We start from the raw sequence: 21,324 nt of genomic DNA on the forward strand, positions 1-21,324 counted from the left end.
GTTGCAGATTTCAAACCTGTGAGGCCAGCAGGACCCTTCTTGCAAATAAACCCTCCAAAAGCTCAGGCACACAACTCGGACACAGAAGCACAGCTGCCGGGCCACCGCACTGCCCCGGGTGCGGACACTCACACTGCCATCCCATTCAGGAACTCCTCCACCGCCTGGCAATAGATGGTGATGGCCACCCGGGCGTCGGCGTCAAAGGTGAACTCCAAGCTGTAGAGGACTCGGGGCTTCTCACCGTCCTCTGAAGGGCTGTCGGCACCATCTTTGTACCTGCCCGGGAGGCAGAGGGACAGGCGGCAGGTCAGGGGCTGTGCCCAAGTGCCCCCACCCTGCGCGGCACAGGTGTCCCCACCCCCAGGGCGCTCAGTGGTGGCCACCTGGAAATGTGGAGGCCCGCTCCCTGGGGGGCAATGAGGGTCCACACCAGCACGCTGTCCTTCCCACAGGAAGGGAGGAGTCGTCCCAGCTGGAGACAGCCCCAGATGCCTCAAGCCTTCCAGGTCTAAAGCAGCATCTCAGCCCACTGATCCTGGACACTGGCTCAGCCCTGGCTGCAGGGCTGCCCCGTGCACCGCAGGGTGCTGAGCGGCATCTCTGGCCTCCGCCCCCCACGGGCCCAGAGCACTGACTCCCGAGCTGTGATACCAGACACGGGCCAAGGTCCCTAGGGGCACAGCTGCCAGCTGAGAAGCCCTGGTTCAAAGACGAAAGCTTCGCCCTGCTGGCCTCTCCCGCTGCATCCACACCCCAGGAGCAACTCTGGGGCTCGACAACCCAAGGTTAGCGGAGCCCAAGGTCGCTCGCCACTGCCCCCATCCCGGGCACCAGCGGCCACAGAGCAGGGCGGGGCGGGGCCTTACCTCACAAGCCGCAGGGAGTCCTTCCGGATGTTCACCAGGCTCCTGAGTGTCTTCACTGGCTCGTGGGGGGCGGGGGTGACGTACGGAAACTAGGAGGGAAAAACCCAAAGCAATGCCCAGTAACTCCCTTGGGTGTGTCAGGGACAGAAAACAGGGATAATCGAAGCAACAGTCACATCCGGACTCCCCGGCCCTTGTGCTGGTTCACGAAGGAAACCATGGGCAGCGCAGCCAGTGAGCGAGGGAGCAGGGCCCAGGCCGCCCTGGAGAACTGTGGCCCCACGGATCTCACCACGGTCCTCCAGTTCCGGGAGGACCCTCAGCAAGTGTAAGGCGGCCCAAGGGACCCTGGGGGCGGTGAGGGCTGTGGGGAAGGATGGTGGTCAGTAAAGATTCTGGAGGGGACTTGCACACACACACACACACACTGGAGTCATCTGGAAAGTTAGGGCCTATGATAGCGCACCAAAACTTCATCAGATGTTGGCACTGGGGAAACGAAGCGGAGGGCATACAGGATCTCTCTGCATCACTTCTCACCACGGTAGGTGAGGCTATGATGGTTCCAGAGCTTAAAAAATAATGGATTTATGGAGGTCTGTAAGTGCCAGACCTTGCGTGTGAGCTGAGGCTTCAAAGATGGAAGTGAGGTTGCTTTCTTGCTCTCGTGGACTCGGGAGGCTGGGGGGAGACTCGGCACCACCCGAAAGCTGCACTTACACAGCACTCACACGGCACACCAGGCCCTGGCTCCTTGCTTCCCGTCCACTGAAGGACCAAGATTTCATATCAACCAGATGCTCTGCTGTAGAACAGCCTAAAGACTCCTGGTCCAGAGGACATCCCACCTGGGTTGGGGACAGGACCAGGGACATCCCAGGATTCAGCAGCCTTAGGGAACAGAGTCCAATGTCTCCTGAAAGAGAGGGCCTCCGGCCTGGCCCCTCACCCACACTGGTGACAGTTATTTCAAAGTACAAAATACCCAATCTCTGCTTGGCAGCCCCCTCCCCGCCAGCCCTCACTCATCCTTCTCTCTCTTCAGTCTCCATTTGTGAAATGTTCTCTTCTTCATTGTCCACACCCCCTACATGGAATGGGGTGGGATCTGTCCTCCACCCCCCAGCCCCCCCAGCCCCTGGAAGAGTCCTAGGCACACAGCAGGTGCCAAATGTGTTTTGAGTAAATGGACAGCAGTGTATAAGCGTGCACTTCTCCGGTGACTAGTGAAAGCGAACCTGAGGGAGCCCCACAGCCTGGATGCACTGGGCTCGGCAGCAGCAGCCCTGTCCCCCGTGACCAACCTGCAGCCATCCAGCCTCTAAGGGGCAGTGCCAGGACAAGTCCCCCGCACACGCACGCATGTCCCGCCAGCTGCTCTGCCCATCTGGGGCTACTCCATGCCTGCTTGTCCTTGAAGCTGGCTATGGACAGCGGAGGAGGCACCTTACCGTTGCCACCCACGTGCCTAGCCCCAGTGAGACCCACCTGGACCCACCTGGACTGGGCGATTGCCCAGGAAATTCAGATCCATGTTTTCTCCAAAGAGGTAACCTTCAGGGTGGGGGGTGTCAAATTTCTCGCCTCCCATGAAAAAGTGCGAGGCAAAGTAGTTTCCTGGTTAAAAAGGGAAACAAAAGTTGTAAATTATAAGGCTCGACACAGCCCAGGGGAAGCACGTGATGGCTAGAGGCTCAGCCCCGAGAACAACCAACTCCATTTGGAAAGAAGCCTCACAGGCAGGCCCTCCCACTCACAGCTATAGCCGGGGCCTCGGCCCTTCAACCCTGTCAACCTCTGCACCCCAGTACCCTCCTGCTCCCAGACCACCCCTCCCCGCTCAGAGGCACACCCTGTCCTCTGCTCCGCTATCCTTTCCCTCTGTGGCAGCCTGAGTTGTGTCCTCCCCAAGGATACATCTCAGGTCCTCCCCTACACCCTTGTGTGTGAACTTAGCTGGGAACAACTGAAGTACAAAAGTGGTAAAAACTCACAGTAAAACTCAGTAAAGTATCAGTACTCGGTATCGGTAAAACTCAGTCAAGTGACTCACAAAATAAAAAGATGTAAAGTACGACACCATGTATCTAAAATGTGGGGAGGAAAAGAGCAAGGACTGGGTTCAAACTTAAGTGACCCTCAACTTAATACAGACTGCTCTATGCAGCGGATGTTGCATACGAACCAAATGGTAACCACAAATCACAAACCAGTAAAAGATATACAAAAAACAGAGAGAGAAACCCAAGTATATCATTAAAGAAAGCCCACTAACAGGGTGCCTGGGTGGCTCAGAGGGTTGAGCCTCTGCCTTCAGCTCAGGTCATGATCACAGGCTCCTGGGATCGAGCCCCACATCGGGCTCTCTGCTTGGCGGGGAGCCTACTTCCCCCTCTCACTCTCTGCCTGCCTCTCTGCCTACTTGTGACCTCTCTCTGTCAAATAAATAAATAAAATCTTTTAAAACAATTTTTTTAAAAATTAAACAAAAAGTAAAGAAAGCCCACAAATCATGAGAGAAGAGAGCAGAAGAGAGGAATGGAGAAAAATCATACAAACAACCATAAAACAAGTAATAAAATGGCCACACATACATACACGTCAATAATTACTCTGAATGTAAATGGGCTGAATACATCAATCAGAAGACAAAGTCGGTGATGGAATGGGTAAGAAAGCAAGAGCGATGTATATGCGGCCTCCAAGAGACTCCCTGCAGGCCTAAAGACACATGCAGACTGAAAGTGAAGGGGTAGAGAAGCATTCATCATGCAAATGGTGTGAAAAGTAAAGAAAGCTGGGGCAGCAACATTTAAATGGCACAAAACAGACTTTCAAACAAAGACTGTAAAAAAGAGATAAAGGACATCCAACACGGGCACACCCAAATACACAAGTTAATAACCACCGTGAGGGAAGTAACTGATAGTAATTAACACACTTACATCAACGGACAGATCGTCCAAACAGAAAATCAACAAGGAAACAGTGGCTTTGAATGACACAGTGGATCAGATGGATCTGCCAGATCTATTCGGGACACTCCATCCTAAAACAGCAGAATACACATTCTTTTCAAGTGCACAGGCAACATTCTCTAGAACAGAGCCCATATTAGGCCACAGCACAAGTCTTGAAAAAGTCAAAGATCAAAGTCATTCCATGCATCTTTTCTGATGACAACACTATGAAGCTAGAAATCAACAAGAAAAAAAACCTGGGGAGACCACAAATACATGTTACTGAAAAATGAATGGATCAATCAAGAAATCAAAGAGGAAATTTAAAAAATATATATGGAAACAAATGAAAATGAAAACACAACGGTCTAAAATCTTTGAGGGGCACCTGAGTGGCTCAGTGGGTTAAGCCTCTGCCTTCGGCTCAGGTCATGATCCCAGGGTCCTGGGATCAAGCCCAGCATCGGGGCTCTCTGCTCAGTGGGGAGCCTGCTTCCCCCTCTCTATCTGCCTGCCTCTCTGCCTACTTGTGATCTCTGTCAAATAAATAAATAAAATCTTAAAAATAAAATAAAATAGGGGCACCTGGGTGGCTCAGTGGGTTAAAGTCTCTGCCTTTGGCTCAGGTTATGATCCCGGGGTCCTGGGATCGAGCCCCGCATCGGGCTCTCTGCTCAGCAGGGAGCCTGCTTCCTCCTCTCTCTCTCCGCCTGCCTCTCTGCCTATCTCTGTCCGTGAAATAAATACATAAAATCTTTAAAAAAAAATAAAATAAAATAATAAATAAATAAATACAAGAGGAAGAAAAGCTTCCAAATTCATTCTACGAGGCCAGCATTACCCTGATACCAAAATCAGATAAAGACAGTACCAAAAAAAGAGAACTATAGGCCAATATCTCTGACGAACATAGATGCAAAAATCCTCAGCAAACAAATCCAACAACATTAAAATCAAGAGGAATTTATTCCTGGGACGCGAAGGTGGTTCAATATTTGCAAATCAATTAATGGGATATATCACATCCAGAAGAGAAAGGATAAAAACCATATGATCACCTTAATAAAGGCAAAAAAAAGCATGTGACTAAGTATAACATACATTCATGATAGAAACCCTCAACAAAGTAGGTTTATAAAGAGGTAACATACCTCAACCTAATAAAGGTCACAGATGAAAAACCACAGCTAACATCATCCTCCAAGGGGAAAAACTGAGAGCGTTCACCTACGATCAGGATCAAGACAAAGATTTCCACTATCACCACTATTATTCAACAGAGCACAGGAAGTCATAGCCACAGCAATGAGACAAGAGAAAGGAATAAAAGGCAGCCAAACCGGTAAGGAAGTAAAACTTTCACAATCTGCAGATGACATGACACTATATATAAAAACCCTGAAGACGCCACCAAAAAGCTACTAGAACTGATAAATGAATCCAGTAAGCCTGCAGGATATAAAATCAATGTACAGTAATCCACTGCATTTCAGGGCGCCTGGGTGGCTCAGTCGTTAGGCATCTGCCTTCAGCTCAGATCACGATACCAGCATCCTGGGATCAAGCCCCGCATCCAGGCTCCCTGCCCCGAAGGAGGCCTGCTTCTCCCTCTCCCGCTTCCCCTGCTTGTATTCCCTCTCTCACTGTCTCTCTCTCTGTCAAATAAATATATAAAATCTTAAGGAAAAAAAAAAAAAAGAGGGGGTGGGGGGTTGGGGGAGCCTGGTGGTGGGTATTATGGAGACCACGTACTGCATGGAACACTGGGTGTGGTGCATAAACAATGAATTCTGGAACACTGAGAAGAAATAAAATAAAATAAAATAAATTAAATAATAAAACAAGAAAAAGAAATCCACTGCATTTCTATACATTAAGAATGAAGCAACAGAAAGAAAAATTTTTTTAAAAATCCAATTTACAATTGCACCAAAAATAATAAAATACCTAGGGATAAACTTAACCAAGGAGATGAAAGGCCTGCACTCCGAAAATTATAAAACACTGATGAAAGAAACTGAAGACGTCACAAACAAATGGAAAGCTAGCCCATGCTCGTGGAGTGGGAGAACAAATGTTAAAATGTCCATACTGCCCAAAGCAATCTGCAGATTTAATGCAATTCCCATCAAAATACCAACAGCATTTTTCAAGGAACCAGAAAATTGGGATGGAACCATAAGAGACCCCAAACAGCCAGGACAATCTTGAAAAAGAAAAACAAAGTGGAAGGTATCACACTTCCAGATTTGAAGATCTACTATCGAGCTGTTGTCACCAAAACGGTCTAGTACTGGCACAAAAACAGACGCGAAGATCAATGGGACAGCACACAAAGCCCAGAAACAAACCCACAACTATATGGTCCGTTAATCTTTGGCCAAAGAGGCAAGAATATGCCAGAGGAAAGGGACAGTCTCCTCAACAAACGGTGTTGGGAAAACTGGCCAGCCACACGCAAAAGAATGAAACTGGACCACTTTCTTACGCCATACACAAAAATAAACTCAAAACAGCTTAAGGATCTAAATGTGAGACCCAAAACCAAAAAATCCTAGAAGAGAACACAGGCGGTAATTTCTTTGACATCAGCTATAGCAACATTTTTCTAGATATGTCTCCTGAGACAAGAGACCAAAAGCAAAAATAAACTATTGGGACTACACCAAAATAAAAAGCTTCTGCGCGGCAAAAGAAATAATCAACTAAATTAAATGACAACCCAACGAATGAGAGAAGATATTTGTAAATGACATATCTGGTCAGGGGTTAATATCCAGAATATTTAAAGAACTCATGTAACTGAACACCAAACAAAACCAAATAATCCAATTTAAAAATGGGCAGAAGACATGAGCAGATGCTTCTCCAAAGAAGACACCCAGATGCTCAAGGTCACTCATCATCAGGGAAATGCCAATCAAAACTACAATGAACTATCACCTCACACCGGTCAGAACGGCTAAAATCAACACCATGAGAAGCAACAGGGGCTGACAAGGGTGTGGAGAAAAAGGAGCCCCCGCGCACCGCCGGTGGCGATGCAAGCCGGGGTGGAAGACAGTAGGGAGGTCCTCAAAAAGTTACAAACGAAACTACCCTGTGATTCAGTAATTACAGTATTTACCCAAAGAATAAGAGAACACTGACTCAGACAAACACGTGCTCCCCGATGTTTACAGCAGCATTATGACGACAGCCAAATTATGGAAGCAGCCCAAGTGTCTACCGACTGATGAACAGACGAAGATGTGGTAACATCTTATATCTGTGTGTGTGTACGTGTCCACACACACACACACACACACACACACGAATATTACTCAGCCATAAAAAATGAAACCTTGCCGTTTGCAACTACACAGATGGATCTAGAGTACAATGCTAAACACAGTAAGTCCGTCAAAGAAAGACAAATACGGCAGTTCATTCATTCATGTGTGGAGTTTAAGAAACAAAACAAACGAACAAAGGAAACAGAACAGACAAATCAAGAAACAGTCTTTTTTTTTTTTTTAAATAAACATATAATGTATTTTTATCCCCAGGGGTACAGGTCTGTGAATCGTCAGGTTTACACATTTCACAGCACTCATCATAGCCCATACCCTCCCCAATGTCCATTTCCCCACCACCCTCTCCCGTCCCGAAACAGTCTTAACTGTAAAGAACAAACATGGTTGGGGGGGGCGGGGAGGATGGGGACTAAGGAGCACACCTGTCACAGTGAGCACAGGGTCACGTATGGAAGCGCTCGATCACTATATTGCACATGGGAAACTAACACAACACTGTATGTTAACTAACTGGAATAAAAATTTAAAGAAAAAGGGACGCCTGGGTGGCTCAGTAGGTTAAAGCCTCTGCCTTCGGCTCAGGTTATGATCCCAGGGTCCTGGGACTGAGCCCCGCATCAGGCTCTCTGCTCCGCGGAGAGCCTGCTTCCTCCTCTCTCTCTCTCTGCCTGCCTCTCTGCCTGCTTGTGATCTCTGTCAAATAAATAAATAAAATCTTTTAAAAAAAATTTAAAGAAAAAAAAAAAGAAGAGTCAAACCAGACTGGGGACACCATATCCAGTGACCGATGTCTTCATACGACAGAGGGAGATTTGGACGCAGAGGCACACACAGAGGGAAGAAGGCAGGGCGACTAGACTACAAGGTAAGGGGCAGCAGCCACGAGGCAGGAAGGACGACCCCTAGAACCCCCAAAGGGAACCAACCTCTGTTGACACCCTGACTTGGAACTCCCAGCCTCCAGAGCTGTGAGAATAAAGTCTGCTGTTACAAGCCATTTGCCCTGTGGCGCTCTACACTGCAGCCACAGGACACTAACACGGTTTCCCACGCCTCTAGACTAAGTCGGTTCCCCCATCCCACACCTGAGCCCTGAGCACACTTTCACCTCCACACGGACCACAGATGAAAACTGTGTGGACCTGAGTATCTGACACCCCCCACCATGAGAAATGAGGTTCTAAGCTGTTCCCCATTATGTCCCTGGCACACTTAGGCACCAAATTCAGTTTTCATAAAAATCAATGGATAAAAAGGTCAGCTTCAAATAAGAGAGCTCACAGCTTTGCTGGGGAAACATGAGAGTATCTCTCGCCTCTCCCAAGATTCCTGATGTGGTGCTCACCCCCTGTCCCCCATTTCTCTCTGGCACAGACAACCCAGAGAAAAGCCCAGGGGACACCCAGGCCGTGCATCCCGCAGGCATGGCAGGCACATCTGGGCACCTGAGCCTATGTGGGTCCTTCCTGGAGCCCCCAGAGGGAATTCTGAGCCCTTCAAACTCCAGGGCACACCCGGCCTGGAGGCGTGTGTCCTTGCCGAGAGCCTCAGCCCCGGCTACATGCGCACAGCCCAGGCTGCCCAAGCAAAGAGGCCCAGAACCAGGAGTCCAGCTTGGGGGCTCGTGCCTACAGGGAACACTGGCAAGGGCATAACCCCAGCCGTTACACACAGGGCCAGGAACCAGACAGAGCCAACCCCAGTGACAGTCAGGTGGGGACTAAATAAACAGAACACTCCTGATTTTATGCAACACCAAGCAGCTGCTAATGAGAATCAAACACACTTGGATACACACATGGAAAGACTATCACGGAGTATTTATGAAAAACACAAGCTGAAGGTGTTCCAGGATCCCATTTGAAAGGTTATCTGCACACAAGTTGTGAGCACACACAGAATGTTCGGGAAGGATGCACACGAAAAGCTGCTGAGAAGTCAGTCGGGACTGGAGGCAGCAGGGACAAAAATGCAGACGTTCTCACACCTCCCATCTCACCAGATAACGACACGGACAAGCAGACGGGGGCAGTCACTAGATGGGAACACATGTCAGGTAAAAGGAATGCGCCAGGCCCCACGAGTCAGCACGGAGCAGACGCACAACAAGCACGACTCCCAGGGCAGTGGGAGACCGTCGCACAGGGAAAGCAGCCTGCGGCTCTGATGTGGAGCAGAGGCAACACAGGGGCCACGATGGCGCTGCCCTAAAGGGAGATGCGACAGGAAAATGGGAAACGTGGACTGTGAAAGGAGAGTGTTCGCTCTCATCTCTGTGCTTTCCTAGGTTTCTCAAAAGCTCACATTTTTTAAAAGGGAACTTTTTTTTTTTAAGATTTTATTTATTTATTTGACAGAGAGAGAGCACGAGCAGGAGGAGCAGCAGAGGGAGAGGGGGAAGCAGGCTCCCCGCTGAGCAGGGAGCCCGATGCGGGACTCGATCCCAGGACCCTGGGATCATGACCTGGGCCGAAAGCAGAGGCTTCACCATCTAAGCCACCCAGGCGCCCCTAAAAGGGAACTTTTAAAGGAAAGGAAGAATGTGTGCAACTGAGGACCAAGGAGGGGTGTGTGCTTGTGCGTACACGTGTGCAGCACGTGGTGTACACACCCACAGGTGTGCACGTGTCCCTGGGTGTATGCTTGTGTGTAGACGTGGGTATCTGTGTGTGTACACGTAGTTTAGGACCCAGACAAGCAGGCAGAGCTCTGAAGGGGAGGGAGACAGAAGCACGGAAACACCGTGAAGGGCAGAAACAAGGTGGACAGACTGGAAAACGGACGGAGAGAGAACCCACCATCCCTGCCGGACTCTTCCTCCCTGACCAGAGATCAAGAACCCATCGAGGGGGCACGGATCCCATCCCTATTCTCCATGCGGGGCAATGAGCCCGGAGGTCACCTGAAGGCTGCCAAGTCCCAGCCCCCTGTGTCTTAACCCCCTGCCGGGCCTCCCCTACCGACACACACAGGGACAGCAGCCAGTGGTGTCACCTCGTGGCCGACTACAAAGGGCGGCCGTCCGCACACAATGAATGAGCCACGAGGGAAGGCGTCCGGATGAGACCAGCTGAAAACACTTCCAAGGCCACACTCGGAAGCCGGCCAGAAGCCACCATTTTGGCCCTGAAGCCCTGGCTAGGCGACAATGACAGGCTTGGGGACCGCACCACCTCAGAGGAATTCAGCCGGTTCAGCTCCTCTGTAGGGAGGGATTCAGACTCCGCCCTACTTACAAGCATCCAGGTGACCTGAAGAAGCAACAGGTGGCCGGCCACCAAAATAAAGACCAAGGGACGAGACCTCCCCTGGAGGCCTCCCCGAGTTCCCACACACAGCTCGGTTTTCCTTCACACACGTACGTCCGATGTGGATGGACATGTGTGTTCCTCATCTTTTACAGAGGAGGAAAGTCAAAACCATGAGGCTCCCTTCGGGAGGCTGCTCCAGTGATGGCCGGCTCTGGGGCTGTTCTGTCCATTCCCCTTTCATTTTTTTTTTTTAAAAAGATTTCATTCATTTATTTGACAGACAGAGATCACAAGTAGGCAGAGCGGCAGGCAGAGAGAGAGGAGGAAACGGGCTCCCTGCTGAGCAGTGAGCCCGATGCGGGGCTCGATCCCAGGACCCTGAGATCATGACCTGAGCCGAAGGCAGAGGCCTTAACCCACTGAGCCACCCAGGCGTCCCCTCATTTCTTTTTTTTTAAGATTTTTATTTATTTGACAGACACGGATCACAAGTAGGCACCCAGGTGCCCCCGTTCCCCTTTCAGATGTCTGCTCGTACACATGGTGGACCACGTTCATCACTTCCAGCCCCCACGTGGAAACACACTCAATTACGTAAGGGGACTAACGCTGCTAAGGGGCGAGGCACCAGGACAAGCTCTCCAAAGCACACAACGATCCACCCCCAAGTTCCTAGAATCCCCCAGGAGGCGGGCGAGGAGGGGAAGAGTAAAAGGGGGACCTGGAAGCTCTCCCAGAAGACACTGCTCAACTCACTCCCCCCTTAGCTACACATTCAGATCGCAAGTTTCATCGAGACCAAAGTTTAGGACCCTGCTACAGACCAAATGTTCGTGTCTCCTCCAGATTCACATGCTGAAACCTCACCCCTAACACCATGGTACCGAGAGCTGGGGCCTTCGGGGGTGACCAGGTCATGAGGACGTGCTCTGAGGAGTAGACTCAGTGCCCTTATAACAGAGGCCCCTGGAGTCTCCAAACTCAGCCACGTGAGGCCGTGAGAAGACAGCTGTCCACAAACCAGGAGGAGGCCCTGCTCAGACACCAAACACCTTCATCTTGGACTTCCCTGGTTCTGGAACTGTGACACAAACGTTTGTCTATTGTTCATAAGTCACCCAGACTGCGGCGTTGCTAGAGCAGTGCAGCTGGACTGGGTCTGAGGTCCAGAAGCATGTGAACCAAACCCACCAAGCTATGGGACACACACAGAGAAAGAAGCTGAGTGGCCTTCAGCCACCATCACGGCCAGGGCTGTGGGGCAGCCTGTGGCTTCATTACCAGGTGACGCAGCCTGCTGTTCTGGGTGGTCCCCAAGGGGCCTCCTCACAGTTCTGGAGGGATCAGACTAAAACACAAACTGGGATATCTATACTCAATCCCTGACCCCTTTGGAACCCCTGCCTGCACCCTAGCTCCTTGTGAAGACTCGGGCCTGACATTCTCACCTCCTGCAATTCTCAGCAGCGGCTCACCTTCCTCCCAGCCTCGAGTCTCTGTGTGGCTGCAGGTAATGCAAGACATGAACAATCAGTTCTAGGGAGTGCAGGCTCCCTCCGTGCACTGCAGATGCTCCAGACCCGCGACACTGATGCCATCCCCAGCCACACACATCCCCATGCCTCGACCTCAGGGCCAACCCACTCACCACCCCGCAAACTAGTGACTCTGCTCTGTAATGCCCACCTCACCCAGCACCACCTTCTGGGCCTGTCTCCCAGGATTCTGGAGCTTTCTCTACTCCCTGTGACCAAAGGGATGCTCCCACCCTGCCACTCAGTAGAAGGCTTCCTACAACCCCCCTGTGAGCCATCTGTCTACTCGAGAGCAAACCCTCTGGCCCCCACTGTCTTCACAGTGGGGTCACTGTTTTTCTTCCCTTGCTGGTTGGTTCACACTCCAGCCAGGGGGTCACAAGTTTGTCCACCATCCTGTACCCCAGTGGCCCCCACCCTGGCCTGCACACAGGAGCTTCATAAAAATCGGCTGAATGAACAGAGGTGGAGGGTGGATGACACACTTACTACTAGTTGGCAGTCAAGGAAATGGGAGGCACAGAGAGGTCACATGACCTGCTCAAGCCCCAGCACCAGGCAGAGGTGGTGTCCTCACCGGCCCCAGAGCCGCACGCTCGATTACACCAGCCCGTGTGTCCCTCCCACACCACCCAGCAATTCTGCAATTCCCACGAACACTGACCGGGTGACCTAAAAATTCAGCTCAATCCTGACACTACCCACCCAGGGACAGCACCAGAGCCCACAGATTAAGAGCTCAGCCCAACGCCAGCGCCCTCTCCTTGCAGATGCCAATCCCCACTCCAGCTGGTCACCTGTCAACTGGCTATAAACCGGACATTCCCACGACCCCCAGTTTGCTAGAGCAGCTCACAAAACTAGGGTAACGGTTCACTTACTAGGCCTCCAGTTCACTATAAAAGGATAGGACTCAGGAGGAGCCAGATGGAGGAGAGGCCACAGACAAGGCAGGAGGAAGGGCACAGGTGCTTCCCAGCCCTCCCTGGGGGCTCCACCTCTTGGCGTCTCACCGCCCGGAAGCCCTTCGAGCCCAGCCGTTTCGGGTTTGCATGGAGCCTCCGTTACACGGCCACGGCTGACTGAAGCACTAGCTGCTGGTGACCCTCTCAATCTCCAGTCTCGGATCACAAGGCTGAGTCCAAAGGCAGCCAGGACCCATCTTTAGGTGCTTTCCAAAATCTCCTCATTAACATAAGTTCAGGTGTGGTGGAAAGGCTCGTTCTGAGTATCAAGACTCTGATTTCACTTCTACCACTCACCGCTTAGGAAATCCCAAGGGTTTTAGGCGTTCTGCAACAGGAACAGGTGAAAAACAAATATTGATTTCTTACTGTAAATCACAATGTCCCTGTCAGGTAAGCCATGACATGACTAAAGACTGCACAACCCCCCACACCCCGCTAAAATACACAACTGGTCCTGGGACGCTGGGCACGCGTCCTGCTCAGCAGCCCCAGTAGGGGGGAGGCGGAGAGCCGAGCAGGCATGTGCAATGGCTGGGGACAGTTCACGGACTCCACCAGCCCAAAATTCTTCTCATCTGGGACAGATGTTCCCAGTTACCAGCTTCCCGAATCCAATGCTGCTAAGCCCCGGGTGAGCCTGACCAACCAATGAAAACATCACAGTCCCCACAGAGTGATCTCAGGAAAGAAAAGCATCTTCAGGCTCCTGAGGCTCCTGGCCAGGTGGGAGGCCCCAGAGCCTGGGAGCAGGTTCCCAGTGAGAAAGAAAAGACTGACCCTAAGGGGGTCCCCCCCACCTCTAATCACCCTGCTCCCTGATTCCTGGGCCAAGGCCCTGCACCTACGCACCACAGCGCTTCTCTGTGCAGCCCAGGTGACCTAGGGCAGCCTAACCTCCGTGGGCCTCGGTGTCCCCATCTGCAACATGGAGGCCTCAGTGAGTAACACCAACGAGGACATCTCAGGCTGTCCTAAGGATAAAAGTAGCCAATAACGCAAAGAAGCCTTGCACGGGTGAAAAGACACCTGATAAACATTTCCTTCCCAGCCCCACTCCAGCATGAAGGCCTGACCACAGTGGGACCCTGTTCAACAAAACCTCTTGATCCCCAGTATCACAGAGGGAAGAACAATGACCTGAAAACAACTTTAAGCAAAGACTCCGGTTCACGGAGTTCCAGAGTAAGTGGCTGCAGCCACCTTTTCTTGGGAGAAGGGGTCCTTCCCTTTTCCGGAAACAGCCTCCACCACCCACTGGGTGGGCCCCAGCTGCCACCAGATCGTGCAGCTCCCAGCCCCTAGACACCGCTGGCTGGTCAAGGTGGACAGCTGACCGTGCAAGACCAGCACGTGGATTCTCTCTCCCGTGGAAGTGAACCAGAGACCAAAGGACTTGGTCCCTGAGGGCCCCAGATGGGGAGCAGTCAGCTTTGGGAAAGTCACAGCAGAAGGATGCTGAGCCCAGAGGGGATGAGAGGCTTTTGTGTTCAGACGGCTTCCACTTCTTGGCTTCCCACCCTTGGGTTACAGAGACCCACCCCCCACCAGCCTTCCAGTACTTTCCACCTCCTGCCTAAGCTAGTCTGCATAAATGCCATAGCAACAGCCAATTTCCAGAGAATTAAAAATGTAATAAAAAGCACTTAGGAAAGAACTCCCACAAATCAGTGAGAAAGGGGACAATCCAGTGTGAAGAATGCACAAGTGATTTCAACAGACACCTCACAAAAAAGGGAAGAGAAATGAACGGTGATTTGCATATGAAAAGGTGCCGGGACCTCACTGGCCATCAGGGAAAAGTAAATTAAAACTCAATGAGATTTCCACAGCTAAAGTTAGAAGACAACAAACCACACGCAGCTGACACTCCCCAGCGCGGGTGAGAACGCACAGCAGACTGGGCCCTGCTCAGCAGATGGGAATGTGAATGGGCTCAACGCTCCGAAAAGCTGCCTGCAAAACCCACTGCAGCCGAACACGCACGCCTCAGGGCCCCACACCCACTGCGGGGCGCCAACGTGACCCAGACACGGGTCGGGGTGGGGGGGGGTCCAAAAGTCTCGAACACCGAGAGCGGCAGCTGCCAGGGGCTGGGTGCGGGGCAAGTGGGAGTCAGGGCACAGGGTTCCAGTTGTCCAAGAGGCAACGAGTCGTAGAGAAATGCTGGCAGGCGGCTGCACAACAGGGTGGAAGCGCCTGATGTCACCGAACCGCACACTTCCAGGGTTAGGACGGTCGCTGCTGCGTGTATTTGCCCACGATTTGGAGAAACACGGACCCCAGGCAATCTGAACTCACGGGCACCGGGGCACTCACAGGAGGGGCCGGGGCAGTATTCTCCCTAAGAGCCCGAACTGGAAATGTGCCCACCGCCCCTCCACATGAACGGATGAAGACTTGGCAGAGACCAAACCGACTACGGGCCCCCACGAGCAGCATCAGGGCCTCTCATCACTGAGTGTGGAGCAAAGAGCAGCCAGTTACTTAGATCAGACCAGAAACAGGCGACAGCACCTGCGCTGGAATCGGAAGGGGTTTCCAGGGAGAAGGGAGACAGAGATTGGGAAGGGGCACCGGGGCCTGGGGGGTGGCTACTATTCTGTTTGACACGTTCACCGTGATCATCCATCAAGCTTACACTCTGCACACTTTCTAAATGCCCGTGACACTTCAATGTTAAATATATACACGTGGTCCCTGCCTTACAATGGTTCAACACACAAGCTTTAGACTTCAGGATGGTGCAAAAGCGACAGGCATTCATTAAAACCCATCCTTCAAACTGTGAATGTGGATTTTTCCAGGCTAATGATCTGTGCGTGGGATCGATGGGATCCTCTCTCCGGACATGGGGCAGTGGCAGGAGCCCCAGCTCCCAGTCGGCAACGCACCCACCAGGGTCTACAACTCACACTCACCACCCTGCCGCACCCGGAACACCACTCTGTGCTTCGCTTTCAGTACGTGTTCAATCAATTACATGGCTATCGAACACTTATAAAACAGGCTTTGTGTTAGATGATTTTGACTACCTGTAGGCTAACGTAAGTGTTCTGAGCCCATTTAAGGTAGGCGAAGCTAAGTTACAACATTCACTGGGGGGGTGCCTGGGGGGCCCAGTCGGTTAAGCGTCTGTGTTCGGCTCAGGGCACGATTCTGGATCCTAGGGTCCTGGGATCAAGCCCCGCACCCAGCTCCCTCCTCGGCCGGGATCCTGCTTCTCCCTCTCCCTCTGCTCCTCCCTCGGCTTGTGCTTGCTCATTCTCTGTCAAATAAATAAAATTAAAAACAAACAAAAAAACAATATTCAGTAGGTTAGGTGTATTCAATGTATTTTCGATTTCTGGTCTCACCAGCTTACGACAGATTTATGGCCACACAGACCCATCGTGAGTCGAGGAAGATCTGTGATGGGTGTATACACACACACACATTTCTTAAGCCATGAACCAAACACAATTCCTTCTTTTGATTCCCCCCGGAGGCCCCCAGGGAGTCTGGTCACTCGGGGATGTCATCTGGGGCAGGAGGTCTGGATGACAGACAGCTGCAGCTATCGGAACAGGGGATGCCAGGGCCACCCGGAGGGGACCAATACAGCAGTGCGCCTGCCCTGCGGATGCCAAGCACCCAGGGCCAAGCGGGAGGGCCCGAATCAGTACCAGGCAGGAGCAAAGCACAGCAGAAATCCTTGAGACGCAGAGGTGGAGGCACGTCCCAGCAGTCACTCCTCAAGCCTTGCGCCGCCTCCTGTTTCTCTGACTAAGCAAGCGACGGACTCCGTGCCGGACGCGCCCTCTCCCACACTGATCCGTACCTCGCGCCTCACTCCTCCTCCCTCTCACTCCCATCCTGGTGGGACGCTCACCCCCTCAGACACACACTGGGGCGGAGCCGGGCAGAAGCAGGGGCAGCTGGCAGAAGTGAACAATTGCTTGGTTATTTACTGAGGCCAAATCAGGCGCTGCACGGGGCAGGGGGTGCCTGTGACACCATCCGCCCTTTTATGGGACACCATTCCATGCAATAACACAGAATCGTGAGGCTGGGTGACAACACAACCACGCAGAAATGCACACAGGAAATGCCAAATGGAGCACGGTCCCACACAAATGTCTGGTCCCAGCAGCACTGGGTTTGGGATGAGGGGCAGACGGCAGTGGTCACTGCCTGCCGGGGTCATCCAGGAAGTACAGGACATCCTCCAGGAAACTTCTGGGGCTACTGGAAAACAAAAGTTGGGCAGGGTGTGGTATCACCCTGCCAGCTCACGTGGACCCAGAGTCCCAACAGCAAAGAGGCCTGGGAAACCGGAGGTTAACCCCAGTGAGTCAGGGAAATGGGGCCAGAGAGCAAGCTCTTGGCTCAAGGCCACAGACCAGAGCCAGACTCTGGCCTCGGGACTCAGAATCTAGTGCTCCTCCCACGGCACCTCTACCGGCTGGAGGTGGGGGGCAGAGGACCACTCCCAGGTTCAGTCTCGTGCTAAACTAATCCTCACTTGTCCATGTTTGTGGATGGGTGTGTTGTAAACACACTCAAGGTCACCCCACCTGTGAAGAAGAAGACACACACGTGCGCACCCACACCCCCCATCCGGGCAGCAGGGCCCTCAGCGCCACGGCTGACTAGGGAATGGCAGCAGCCACCTCCCCGAGCGGGGTGAAAGGCCCGCCGGCTCTGCCACCAGACAGCACAAGCGCAGGCCGTGCGGGCTGCGGAGTCGCCCCCGGACGGGAAAGTCCAACAAACCCAGGCCAGGGAGGCTGCCAGGAGCTGGCCGACAGCCAGGTTATGTTCAAGTCAACAGAGGGTGATGGCTTCTCTACGATCCCCGGAGAAACTCTGAAAGGGCCCCAGAGTCGCTGAGCCCCAACACACGCCCAGAACTGAGTAAAGGATGCGAGACCTCAGAAACAAGCACGTCGAGCCCCCGGCCTCTCAGAACCCCGAGCGCAGGCAACACTCCAAAAGGGACCCGCGGAACCTCAGCTGCCCGCGGCCCCAGGGCCCGGGCGCCAAAGCAGGCTTCTGAACCCCAGCAACCCCGGGCTGCGGCTTCAGGGAACGGTGCTCAGATGCCCACCCAGCGCAGCCCACTTACTGCGCTTCTTGTTGCCTTTGCTTTTACCCGAAGTGTAACAACTGGAGCTCTGAAAACAGTTTATTTTTGCAGAGAGTCCAACGATAAAACCCAAACCACGCTGACGAGAGCAGAAACACAGAACTAGGTCTCATCGGTGAACGGCACAGGACGGAGACAGGACAGGAGTCCAGCTGAGCTGCCCCACACTGGAGGGGACCGTGCAGGTCCCTGAGCAGGAAGGTGAGCCGCCTGTGAGCAGGAGGAGCCCCCTCCTCCCCACCCCCAACCCATGGGGCTCAGCACGAGCGCACTCCCTTGGAACAGGGATGGCCGGGAGACCCAGAATGCCCCCAATGAGAGAGAATGTCCTCTCTCATCTGGAACGCCGGCCTCGGCTCTTTCCTTTAGATACCAAAGAAACGACACAGAAAGGGTATACCCAACACAAGTGCTCACGAGACGTTCCTAGACAGCCAGCAACACAAAAACACACACCGGAAGTCTCGCTCTCACCTTGGGCCCCTCCATCACATGGCAGGAGACCCAGGAGTCCTCGGACCCCCGCCCGCCACCCCAAGGGATCAGAGGCAGCCCAGTCTGAGCAGCCCATACATGAGGGAGATGGGGTTGGTCTCCTTTGGGGCCTGTTGCACAAGCACTTGTTACTCGCCTACTGTACACCCCAGGCTCAGATGCCACATGACAAAAGGCTCAGTCTGATTTCTAGTTCCTCCACCACAGGACGAAAGTTTGGTGTCACAAGGATAAGGCAAGGCTCTAGTAAGAAGAAGGAGGTGAGAACACTACGAAAGTACACACACACACACACACACACACACACACACATAGCGTTTAGGTCTGGGGCATATCTCCCCTTCCCTCCCTCCACTGCCTGGGCTGGTAGGCCACATGTCTGACTGCCTCCCCTTCCTACACTTCTCCTGGATGACCTGGTCCCGGCACGACCTCCCTCCAACACAAGGGCAGGGCAGGCGGCATCGCTCGGAGACACACAATTAACAGGAACACCACCAGCAGGAGGTGAGGCTGTGGCTGCAGCTGCCCCCAGCCAGGCCCTCCGTGGGGGCACGTGCTATACTCTGGACCCCTCCTGCAGGTCTGCACCTTCTCTTTACGGCTTAGCCACGGTGTCCTCACTTCTGCTCTGACCCTCGGCTGGCGACGGGCCAGCTGTGTGATCAGGGCCACGCGGTACAGAATTAAACCCTCATATTTATGGTGAACTCATATTTTACAAAAGTGCAGAGGCAGCTGGATGGGACAAGAATCGTCTTTTCAACAGATGATAATGGAATAACTGCACATCCATATGCAAAGTAAGATCGCATAGTTTTACCTGAAACTACACGTGAAAACCTTACCTCAAGACGGACCCCAGTGCTTGCTTTGGCGGTACCTACAAATACTGGGACAAAACGGATCACAGACCCAAACGCATGAGCTGAAACTGTAAAACTTCCGAGGAAAAAACACAGAAATCTTTGTGACCTTGGCCTAAGCAAAGATCTCCTAGATATAACTCCAAAGACATCAACCACTAAAATGACTAACAAACTGAACTTAACCAAAACTTAAAACCTGTGATCCTCAGAAGACACCATTAAGAAAAATGAAGAAAGCCACAGACTAGGAAAAATGTTAGCAAGTCACAGAGCTGATAAAGGAATTGTATCATTGAACCCAGAATAAAGAACTGTTATAACTGAGTAGGAAGACAAACAATCCAATCTTTAAAAAAATGAACAACAGACAAAAACAGGGGCGCCTGGGTGGTTCAGTGGGTTAAAGCCTCTGCCTTCGGCTCAGGTCATGATCCCAGGGTTCTGGGATCAAGCCCCGCATCAGGCTCTCTGCTCATCGGGGAGCCTGCTTCCTCCTCTCTCTCTGCCTGCCTCTCTGCCTACTTGTGATCTCTCTGTCAAATAAATAAATAAAATCTAAAAAAAAAAAAAAAAAGACAAAAACAAACATCTGGCACCTGTGCCCATACCACACACGCTCTGGCTCGCTCGCGCGCTCTCTCTCTCTCTCTCTCTCACACACACATACAGAATACAAATGGCTGATAAGCACGTGAAAAGATGTTCCACATCATCAGTCATCAGGGAAATGCAAATCAAAACCACAATGGGATACCACTTCACACCCACAAGGATGATTATAGTGAAAAAGGTAGACAACAGGGGTGCCTGACCCACTGGGTAGGTAGAGCACAGGGCTCCTTATCTCAGGACCTTGAGTTCAAGCCCCAAGTTGGGCGTAGAGCCTATTAAAAAAAAAAAAAAGAAAAGAAAGAAAGTAGACAATAATAAGTGTTGGCAAGGATGTGGAGCACTGGAATCCTCACACATTGCTGATGGGATTGTAAGATGAAACAGCTGGGCAAACAGTCTGGCAGTTCATCAAAAGGTCAAACATAGAGTCACCCTAACACCCAGCAATGCCTCTCCTAGGTGTATACTAAAGAGAACTGAAAAGGGCCACACAAATGTTCAATGTTCATAGCAGCATTATTCATTATAGTCAAAAAGTGGAAACAACCCAACTGTTAACTGGCAAATAAAATGTATGATATCTGTATGATATCTGTAAAATGTATGATATCTGTATAAGGTACAAGACACCTATTACAACAGAGATGAACTTCAAAGACATCATTCCACATGCAAGAAGCCAGATGCAAGAGAGACTACATGTTGTATGATTCCTTTTATATGAAGTGTCCAGAGAGGACACAATTTAAAGACAGAAAGCAGATCAGAGTAATGGGATGGGGGCCGGGTGGGGGCACAGACTGACCGCAAAGAGGCACCAGGAAACTTTGGACGGTGCTGGAAATGTCTAAAACCTGACTGTGGTGACCGCTGGACAATTCTGTATGTTTACTGAAAGTCAAAAAATCATGTTTACAATGAACGCATTGTATGGCACATAATTTATATCTCAATAAAGCCACTTAAAAAGTAAAATGAAAAAATAGGGGCGCCTGGGTGGCTCAGTGGGTTAAGCCTCTGCCTTCGGCTCAGGTCATGATCTCAGGGTCCTGGGATGGAGCCCCGCATCGGGCTCTCTGCTCAGCAGGGAGCCTGCTTCCCCCTCTCTCTCTGCCTGCCTCTGCCTACTTGTGATCTCTCTGTCAAATAAATAAATAAAATCTTTAAAAAAAAAAAGAAAAGAAAAAATAAATAGAATGAATACAATACAAATATAATGAAAACAAAGCAAATGTTATCAATAGATACCTTTGCAGTACATGCTGAAAGTTCCACAAGCAAAAGAAAACTGGACAGGAGATATTAAAAGTTCTAACCACCAAAAAAAAAAAAAAGGTGAAGAGA

At 51.6% G+C, this 21,324-nt stretch overlaps 1 protein-coding gene across 7 annotated transcripts in view; it reads right to left on the minus strand.

Moving 5' to 3' along the window:
* The window catches only part of MGRN1 (mahogunin ring finger 1), a 55,268-nt gene that overhangs the window by 31,381 nt on the left and 2,563 nt on the right, over window positions 1–21,324 (minus strand). For all 7 annotated transcript variants that reach the window (XR_013968372.1, XR_013968373.1, XM_080829746.1 and 4 more), the window contains exons 2-4: window positions 2,368–2,486; window positions 870–958; window positions 133–279 (exon numbers count right to left, since the gene is read on the minus strand). Coding sequence is in view for 5 of the 7 variants with exons in the window: in XM_080829746.1 (XP_080685872.1) it covers window positions 133–279; window positions 870–958; window positions 2,368–2,486 (355 nt within the window). In the remaining 2 variants the exon portion in view is untranslated. The remainder of the gene's footprint in view (window positions 1–132; window positions 280–869; window positions 959–2,367; window positions 2,487–21,324) is intronic.

This window comes from Martes martes, assembly GCF_963455335.1.
Source record: "Martes martes genome assembly, chromosome: 18".
Taxonomy (NCBI): Eukaryota; Metazoa; Chordata; class Mammalia; order Carnivora; family Mustelidae; genus Martes; species Martes martes.